The 10,435-nt window shown below is 34.2% G+C and overlaps 2 protein-coding genes across 3 annotated transcripts; one reads left to right on the forward strand and one right to left on the reverse strand.

Moving 5' to 3' along the window:
* Positions 1 to 144: 144 nt before the first annotated feature.
* LOC127843861 (centlein-like) lies at positions 145 to 3,562 on the forward strand. 2 transcript variants are annotated; one of them, XM_052373731.1, is made up of 5 exons: positions 145 to 634; positions 835 to 1,522; positions 1,811 to 2,175; positions 2,407 to 2,452; positions 2,893 to 3,562. In XM_052373731.1, exons 2-5 carry the CDS (start codon positions 837 to 839, stop codon positions 3,512 to 3,514), a joined length of 1,719 nt encoding a protein of 572 aa, XP_052229691.1. In that variant the 5' UTR covers positions 145 to 634; positions 835 to 836; the 3' UTR covers positions 3,515 to 3,562. The 2 variants fall into 2 exon arrangements, with proteins under 2 accessions (XP_052229691.1, XP_052229690.1); XM_052373730.1 differs by having other exon boundaries at positions 146 to 668.
* A 210-nt stretch (positions 3,563 to 3,772) lies between these two features.
* On the reverse strand, positions 3,773 to 6,376 carry LOC127843862 (uncharacterized). The gene is made up of 3 exons (XM_052373732.1): positions 6,211 to 6,376; positions 5,203 to 5,397; positions 3,773 to 4,090 (listed from the first exon to the last, which is right to left on the reverse strand). Exons 1-3 carry the CDS (start codon positions 6,265 to 6,267, stop codon positions 3,926 to 3,928), a joined length of 417 nt encoding a protein of 138 aa, XP_052229692.1. The 5' UTR covers positions 6,268 to 6,376; the 3' UTR covers positions 3,773 to 3,925.
* Between the last annotated feature and the right edge of the window lie 4,059 nt (positions 6,377 to 10,435).

Genomic DNA, 10,435 nt, shown 5'->3' on the forward strand with positions numbered 1-10,435 from the left:
AGTGACCCCTGGAGTCCTGCCAGAGTCCTGACGTAAAAACGCTTTAGCCTACTGAGCCATTCCGCCGAGTACACATACTTGACGTATTTTATACCCTATATAAGCAATCTTCGTAGTTTCACAAAATTTAACGACAAAAACATAACTCTCCAAATTATTCAATCGTTTCGCGTTGCAACGCTTTATAATTTTTAGGTTTTATAATCGTCAAAAGATGCATATAATGGCTATATTAGAACATGGTAAATGTTCAGTATTACTGTTTCCTCACAAATATCATAACTAAAACGAAAATTTGCGAATCTGAAACAACTTTTTTCAATTTTGTCAATTTACCAAAGCGTGAAAAGATCCCTTTAAATGCTCGTCTTCAGATACGACAGTCTTACTGATATCATGCGAAAAATTAGCCATTTGGTTTATTCATTGTGCAAAATAGCACAAGCGCCCGTTAAATAAATACTTATTTATACGTTTGGATGCGCTCGGCCTATTATATTGTTATTAAACGTACGCTGTAAAGCCGGTTAGATTTGTTATCGATAAACGACCAAAACAAATTCATAAAGCGGAGATTGTGTATTTGTATTGTCTTTTCACCACTGAGTATAACCAGTAAACAATTGGGAAAGTGGTATGAAACTATCAAACATATTTTGGAAGTTAAGGTAACGCGAACATATTTTCATTGATGTTTGTATTACAGTTTATTTCTTTACTTTCACTTTTTCAGTAATTTTAAATACTAAGGTGTAAATATTAATACCGAGTCTATTTTGCTTAATCGTTTATTTCGCAGTGTTGTCTATAAACTGTGCGTTTATATATTGACAGATATGTCAATAACGGGAAGGTCACAGGATCTAAGTACCAAGCCAATATCTTGGGAAGCACTTGAAAACCCGGTCCCGATCGGGTCCTTTGTGTCTAGTGGTGTATCTACGAGTGCTAAAATACCGTCCAGGAATAACTCTGAATTATCAGAAAGCAAGGAAAGAGAGGGGACAACAGAAAAGGGTTTGCCGGAACAAGAAGACGAGGAAACGAAACAAGACAAAGGAAACGAAAGCGACCAAGAGATTGAGAACACAGAAAATAACATTCAAAATGGCACACACTTTTTTAAAGATGAACTAAAAGAGAACACAGTAGACACATCACAATATATGCTCCAAACCGAGGAAAATAATCACACTGATATAGAAGGTAGCTTAGTAAGTTTGCATACCGACCGCGAAAACACAGATGACACTGTCATTACAAGTGCAAGTTTCGCGACGTACGTTTCGTCACAGCATAAGACTGATGAGTTTGATTTGATTGCAAACGAATTTAGTCTTTATGCTAAACAATCTAGAGTACAGAGAAGGGAACAAATACCAGAAAACAATTTAGAAACTGAGTTTTCACATCCACCGCCGCGATATTCCCAGTTGTCCAAACCGCTTGAAGAACAAGAAGTTCATGAAAAAGAACAGGTTGTTGCAGAAAACACAATGGCTAACGTTCTTGCGAACGAATTGTGAGTATATTTTTTTTTTAAGTTTTACTCATACTAATACATTATCTCATTCGATGTAACAATTATATAGAAAAAAAATGTGTTTGTATAAGACAACACAATTAGAATACGAAATCGCATTTTACGGTTAATGTCCTAATTCATCCCCTGTGATGTATCCGCTACAGCAGTACTGTCATATTGTCATAATATTTCATACGTTTAGTGCGTAGAAAGAATGGACTATTCTGTAGAAAAAAATATCAAGACAAATGTACGATACCGGTGTTTATTCATGTCCTTATTAAGGCCTTCAAATGAACATGGAAGGGCAGAAACAGTCCAAGAGACATCTCGTACCAACGGCAGAAAACAACCTCGTTACACGCCAAAGCAGACAGTTCATAAAACAACAACCACAAAGACAGTTCAAATAGCAAAACCGAAAACAGACCAAACGTCAAAGTCAAATCACCACGAACTTATAAATGGACATGGGTACGAAAATCCTCCCATCCGCCAGTCTTTCGACACAAGCGTCAGACCGGTACCCGTGGGAGGGGATAGGTCAGACGTTGAAAATGTTACACGGCGAAGTGCTCACTCGGAACAACCGACGGTCAGCGTTCGGTCTCCAAACGGATTGAGACCTTCGCCAAGGCCTAGCGACAATGGTAAGTCGGGTTCATGTATGCGATAAGTATTAAATCGATTGCATGCTATGTTAATTGAATTTTGGTAATAAAAAAGATTTAAAGACAACACACAATAGGTTGTGTGTTTATTTTTTGTTGTTGTTGTATAAAATCATCAGTTTTTATTTTAAATTAATGCTTACTTACATATGTAAGAGTATAAAAATTGAACAACAAAGTAAATGATGCGTGGTATCTTATTTGTTTTAGGCCTGACACAGTCACTGATTTTGGATCTTCTTTCGAAGGGTCTAGGGTAAGTTTTTTAATTGAAAAGTGATAAATATTGTTATATAGAAGTGTTTAAGTGATAATAAAAATGCATTGTAACACATTTGCTCACATAATTTTCGTACAAGTGTAAAATGTTTAATTGATTTAAAAAGATGTAGAAAAATTACAAATCATACATTTGATTTTCATGCATTTTATGTATAGCATGTGCTTCTTACATCATTAAGACTGTTAAAGCGCTAAGCAATTGTGAGGTTATTAATTTTTCAAACAAATACTTTTAATAGTTTATATCAATGTAATATATACAATATTTAAGCTTTCATAGTCCACATGGATTTTTTTCTGTCTGCGTTCATGTTTTGTTGTCTTCATTAATTTACAGAATATTATATTTACGATAATAAATTCACACTTTCAAGTAATGATTTGAATGAATGCCATACTGTGGTCATATTTCAGAACATTTACCAAGGACATGGCTGAACTATTAGTTGAGCAATTAAAGGCTGAGCATGAAGCACTTGCGAATCAAGTTGGGTTACGAGTAAAGACTGAAGCTATTGAAGAGTTATCCACTCTGCGAAAAGAAGTACAGGAATTGAAGGAAGAAAACGGATCTTTAATGGCGAGCATTGAAGGTCTTAAAATCGATAATATAAAAGAAAGGGAGCAAATCAAACGCGAATTTGAAAAGGATCGCCTCAAGCGAGTTAATGATGTAGAAGAGAAAAACGAACGAATTTCCGCTCTAGAAAAGGAAAACCAAACTCTGCAAGAACAAGTAAAAGAAAAGCAAAGACAAACAAAGATTGCTGAAAAGAAGGCAAAAGTCTTTGAAGATAAACTAAAGAAGGCAGAAGAGGAACACAATGAGAAGATAAAAGAATTACATAAAGAGTTGAACAAAGCCAAAGGAGAACTCTTGGTATTTCGATCCAAAAAGAGGATCAAGTCTTCAAGCACAGATAACGAACGGCCTAAGACATTTCTCATATCACGTGGCGGTGCATCCGCCGGCCGACGAGGGACGAAGATCCCGCCACTACCGCCTACGATTCCTTATCAAGAAGGTGACCCTTAGTAACATTAAATAGTGAACTTGTGAAGCGATTTAATAAATTTTTACAAACTGGTCAGAAAAATCTCGTTATTTATAAAATAAATTATTATTATGCATCTTTTAATCATAATGGTTTACTAACAAACAATATGGTTTAGGGTTCTTGCTATTATATAATTACTCAACGGCTATTTAAATTATTAAATGGAAAATTGATGTATGTTTATATTATTGCAATTAAAATATATGATATGAATATAATTAAACGACAAAATGAAGTGTGTTTTGAGTTTACATTTATCGTAGACTACACATTACGATGTTAAACTCCGTTCTGCTACAGCAAAAACATATGATAAACGCACAATGACGACATATGGCGGCATACAAATGATACCCAAATGGAAAAAAAACGCATAAAAACATATGTTGTTAAAGGCACATTCCATAGAAACCGTTCGTATGGCACTTCGTGGCGCATGGACAGTAGTTCTCGGGCGTGTTAAAGTAGCAGTACTCCCCGGTGCTCAGCAGGGGTTTGCACTCGAGCTGATAGTCGGGTTTCGCGCCACTGTAGCCAGCTGGGTACTGAAGGAACTGTGGAATAAAAAAAGCATAAGACATAAAAAGGACAATTAATTGATCTGAATGTCATAACAAAGTAGTACTGATTGTTTTCAGCATCTTCACTTTTATTTTGACATACAGATATAATAAGGGTTTAACCTTTAATTTTGCTTAAAACTTGAACACAAAACAATGTTTATAATAAAGCATACTACAGAAATTAAAGTGAGTGTTATCTAAAATTAAAAATCGTCTCAGTTTACAACATCATACTGTAAATTCTCACTGAGGACACGAACAATGTTGAAATAGTATTACAACATGTGTTTGTTCTCAATTTGTCGTTATTTAACCAGATAAGATGAGCTATTACGTAAAGTTTGCTTTAAAAATAATGTTTGATCAAAGTTATTCAAAAGTGAATGCACTTTGTGACGATTTAACGATGCGGACTTTAAGGCAATTAGATGTGTCGCAAAAGTTCATTTAGAAATAATTGAGTACCGCATACATCTCCAGGAGAAAATTTTTTACCGTTAGCTTGTTTTAAATTTACAGCAGTGGGTATATGTCTATTTAATACAAAATGCCTTCATTTCATACAACACAAAATCATTGAACCTTCAAAAACCTTATCATGAGAAACATCCGTAAGTTATTTATTAAAAGCTAGTATGTTCATGTACTAGTTTATTTTTTAAACAGATAAAACGTTGATGAATAAAAATTAGAAGAAGAAGTACAATAGCATCAAGGAAATAATAGTAAAATATTATTTAAAATAATTTTCGTTTATTCGAAAACTTATGCATGTACAAAAGATATGAATATTGTTGGGAAATCACATAAATATATTCAAATTCGTGTAAAGGACACATACACAGAATATTTGGTTCTGCAACAAACACTATTAAATTTGAAGGCATTGGTGTAATTTGCTATGAATTTCATTGATGTAAACCTCTTCTATAGAATTGTACCAATAAACGTAAGTTAATTATTTATAATATTCCTCTGTAACATTCGTAAGTTGGTTTAAGATTGTCAAAATAAAATGTTGATATCAATATTCGCTGAAGACTAAGTGACCACTTGCATATACTTTCGAAAAGATTTGATTCAACACATTTTAGCTTTACTACCGTCTTGGTACAGCAAGATCCTGTTGGACATGTGCTGAAATCATGCACAGTACAGTTGCTGACCATGCGCACTAACTGTCCGTTGATCGTGACAAGAGAGGCTGAGTTAGGAAAGGCACCAGTTGTGAGTAAAACTGGTAAAAGACCACCTCTACGCGTCGTTGTTGCTGTTGTTGGCATTGTTACAGTCGTTGCCTTGAAAGGACCAATGATGATACAATTTAGAGCAAACATCTACAGAGAAGTAAAGATTGGAATAAGAAACAAACAACTGCAAATATGAGTTCAAATTTATTTAAATGAATACGCGATGGAATCGTTATCTTTCAAATTGCGTATGGCTGAAATGTATTAACATCAACAAAACATATGTTCATGACATGTCACTTTTTTGCCATCTGCATACCAATACTGGTTAATGTAAATGCTCAATTTTCGAAAATAATTTGTATGCGTTTTGTGTTTTTTTCTTGTTTTTCTTTGAACCACTCCAGAGCTAACAATTCGTCCATTGAAAGATAGCCATGCTTTACATCTTTACCTTTAATTTTGATGCAACCCATTGGATTTCCAATGAGATTATTTGCCATGAAATCGGAATTGAAGAAAATTTCAAAAACTAGGTAAGCAAGGAGTCGAGGGTCTTGCAAAAACTAAGTCAGTGTTTATAAATCTTCTTAACAGTGCTTTTATCGTAATACTAAGTGAAGACGACACTAAGATCTGCCGTCAAATTCTTCAGCTAGGCATTTGTATCAAGTGGCTGCAATACTAACAAAGTGTGTTGCGGGAGAAACACAATGATCATGCTATGGCAATTTTTAAGAAGACCGAGTTACAATTTTTAATGAAAAGGTGTTGATACACAGTACCATTATGTAATTTTAATCTTATTACATTTTGTGGAATAAAAGTTGGTGTTTAGGAAAAGCTTGACAGATTTGTAAACAATTTACCAAAAAGCAAAATTAGTTTATCAATAAAATATGTTGTCACAGGTTTACTTACTTCAACAAAAAGCAGTCGCTTACAACCAACAATAAAAAATATGAACAGAAAAATCATCTTTCTATGTGGAAGTCGGTGACGATGTCATAACAGAATATTAATGAAAACCTGTTCCGTGTCCTTATATTGTCTGCGTTCTAGTTTAGGCTGATATAGAAGTCTCAAGGTCACCCTATCGGTCATTATTTCAGTTTTTCTGCCGAAGAACTTTTGATTTACAAAAATAACTACCAAATTCATTCCTCGTAAATATTGAAATTCGGTTTACCGGGTAGTTCTTAATAACATATGTTATACATGGCGAAAGAAAATAGTTGTTGAGTTTTATGCTTATAAGCGAATGTAAGACAAAAAATGAGTCATGCAAATAGATAAGTGTTTCGCTAAGCAACACACTTTTTTAACAATAAGAAATAATTAAAACGGGGCATCGATTTGTTAACATAGGATTTTACGAATACATGTTTATAAATTGCATATCGACAGATATGTCAGGATGGTTAAATATTTTTTGAAATTACATACTGTGAAACAGGGAAATTGTATTCTTAAACAAGTTGTAGTTTTACAAAGATTAGAAATTGAACGTAAAAATAATGCTAACAATTGGTCATCGAAAATACGGGACATTCTTAACCAAACCGGTTTCACCGATGTATGGCTATTCCCCGAATCTGTTAACAATGATCACTTTATCCCGTTATTCAAAAACAGATTACGAGACCAGTATATTACCAACTGGGATGTCAGTGTGACGTCGTGTAGCTCAATGATCCTATATAAGGAACTCAAACCGGTTTTTGAAAGATCATCGTATCTTGATATTGTTGACAACAAAAAACATAGGAACATTATTGCAAAATTACGTTTGTCCTCTCACAAATTATCCATAGAAACGGGCAGACACCAGAATATTGACAGAGATCAACGCAAATGTATATTATGTAACCTTAATGACATCGAGGATGAATTTCACTTTGTTCTTAAATGTCCTTATTATAATGATGTTAGGAATGCATTAATTCCGAAATATTATAGAATCCGGCCAAATATGTTCAAGTTTATTAAACTACTTAATAGCTCAAACAAAACTGTATTAAGAAAGCTAGCCATGTATTGTTTAACATGCTTTAAAATAAGAGAAACTGTCATATATATGTAGTGTTAAATAGAAATACATTTTTACAAAAACATAAGGTCAGAAATATGTATTTATACCTATATTTGTAAACCTATATGCATAACATTGTGTGACCACTGTGTATTAAACCCATCCATGTACCATTCTCACGAAATATGTTCACGAACTATGTTTATTTCGTGTTTATTTAGATTATTTATTCTTTAAAATGATGTGTGTTTTTGTGTGTACTTCAACGCATGCTGTTATTTATACGTATGTTGATGACGATGAGCTTCACATGCTTAAGTCAAAAATAAACTATTCTGTTCTGTTCTGTTCTATAAATTGAGATATATTTTCTTTATTATAAATATACGGCAAAACGTATGTATACAATCAATTTGTATTATATTTTCATGTTCTACTAATTTTAACTGTCTAAGTTTTGGTCAGGGATAATTTTTATACTAATTTATTGTCAGTTCACACCTAGCATGTGTGCGTTCATTAACCTATATCTCAACACAAACATAAATCGTGTCAGTCATGCTAACCTATTGTATGGACCCATGATTAGTTTAATAGGTTATCTATTCTTATCAACGTTGACGTCAATAAAATGTGATAAATATAGTTATGTGACTATTAAATAAAATCCTTAAATTCCAAATCATTGTTGACGCATTGTTTTCTATATGACATTTAAACCGTTCTAGGTACTGGTTTGCTGCATCCTGAAGAACAGGCTGCTTTACTTTTGTTGTTGGTACTGCTGCTGTTTAGATTTACCGAAATTATTAACACACCTCACAACATATTAAAAGGTACACATTTTTTTAAGACGACAGCTCTCTGAAAAACATGTATATGTTACGTAAAATAATGTTAAATTTAAAAGAAATTATATGGGTAGTTATTTTTTGCAATTAGAATTTCCAATGTTGAAAATAACACATTCATGTTAAGCCATTTGAATGTAATGGGTCAAGTATGTGTCCCTGTGCATTTATGTCAATAGCAAAATGCTTGTCACATTTGCATGAGGTTACTTTACTATAGGACCGAAGGATTGTTTTCGATTCTTTTGCTGGATATCATCTCAACGAACTTATAAAGATCATAAGCAAGATTTATCATTAATGTGACCCGATACAATTCTGGCATTCTGCAATATTATTAATTAGTTTACCTAATCAAACGCGAACATCAACACTTTCATGTTAAAATGTATACTAGTCAATGAAAATGTAAGATGATCATGATGACTCTGAAGCATTTACCATCGAGGAAAACCAATTGTCAAAGCATGACCTGGTGACCTAATTTTTTATACATTTATCCACATTCAAAAATAACAAAGTTATAACGATTTTCTAAGATTTGACCTGCTGACCTAGTTTTTGCAATTATGTGACCCAGATTCAAACTTTATTTATATATTGTAACGATACATATTCTGACCAAGTTTCTTCAATTGTGAGTCATTCATTTGCCATGTAGCTTCGTAACAGCATTTTCTATTATTTGACATGGTTACGTAGTTTTGTGATGCATGTGGCCCATAATAAAACGCGGCTTAGATATTGTTAGGATAAAAATTCTGACCAAGTTTTATTAAGGTTTATTCGTTAATGTTGCTTTTACAGTGGTTACACGGTTTGCTAAGATTGGACTTGATGATCTATTTTAAGGATGCACGTGATGTAGATTCAACTCGACCTAGATATGGTCAATATAACATTCTTACCAAGATTCATCAATATTGAGTCATATGTGTGGTCTTTGCAGTGACATCTATGATTTTCTAGGATTTGACCTGGTGATCTATTTTTTTGACACACAAGACCCAGATTCGAACATATCCTGTATAGTGTCAAGATAAAGAATTTAATTAAGTTTCATGAAGAGTGAGTGGTTAATGTTGCGTCCAGAATGATAACAATGCTTATCTAAGATTTGGCCTGGTGACCTAGTTTTTGGAACACACGTGACTAAATTAAAAATCGCATAGATAATTTTAAGATACATATTCTGAGCATGTTTAATCAAAATCAGATAATGTGGCCTCTTGTCCGATAAGGAGTTCTCTGGTGCAGAATTTAATTAAGTTTCATGAAGAGTGAGTGGTTAATGTTGCGTCCAGAATGATAGCAATGCTTATCTAATATTTGACCTGGTGACCTAGTTTTTGGAACACACGTGACCAAATTAAAAATCGCAAAGATAATTTTAAGATACATATTCTGAGCATTTTTAATCAGAATCAGATATTGTGGCCTCTTATCCGATAAGGAGTTCTCTGGTGCATATAAAAGTATCCAACAACCCATCACGGACGACATAATACAATAACTACCTAAATGAGTGCAAGCAAACCTTGACGCAGATTACCTGGTGCTCTGGTGCTTATATAAGCATGCAACAACCGACAAATACAGAATTTATCTGGCTTTGGACAATATCTCAGCTTGGACTGCGTAACCATCAACAGGGAGAAATCTGTGGCCAGCCATTTTACACTCTCCCACAAATTCAGTATGGCAAACTGATACTGGACAACACTCCGAGTCAGTATGAACACCAAAAGACTTACTTGAGGGTATTATTCGACATGAGAATGATATGAAAATAACGGTCACAGAGGCCAAAGTCAGATGTTAAGTTTGCATCATTAATAAACTGGTAGCAATGCAAGGCGGGTCGTGAGCAGCCAATTAAAAATATCCAAGCCGGTGTGTCGGGCACAGAAAGACCTCATCTGAAATACGTTTGAAACTCCTGGTTGACGGCTGCCAAGTCCCATCAGCCTAGTCTGGACAGAGTTAAACAAACAAGCCTTTGCTTACGATCATTCTTCCACTACAGAAAATGGGGAATGCAAGGCCAAAAAGCTTTGATACACACTTGAGTGCGTTCGGAACGGTAACAAACAAGAGAACAGACTCAGTCTAGAAGAAATGAACACCGCCTTTTTTTCTTACAACAATATAGCCAGATGACAGCTGCGATCCCCTGTCTAGAACACTTGATTACCTGCTGACTGCATACAGGGAACGATCGACTAAACCATCATATGTACAAGAGATTCCACTCGTCTCCAAA

Source organism: Dreissena polymorpha, chromosome 9, assembly GCF_020536995.1.
Source record: "Dreissena polymorpha isolate Duluth1 chromosome 9, UMN_Dpol_1.0, whole genome shotgun sequence".
NCBI lineage: Eukaryota > Metazoa > Mollusca > Bivalvia > Myida > Dreissenidae > Dreissena > Dreissena polymorpha.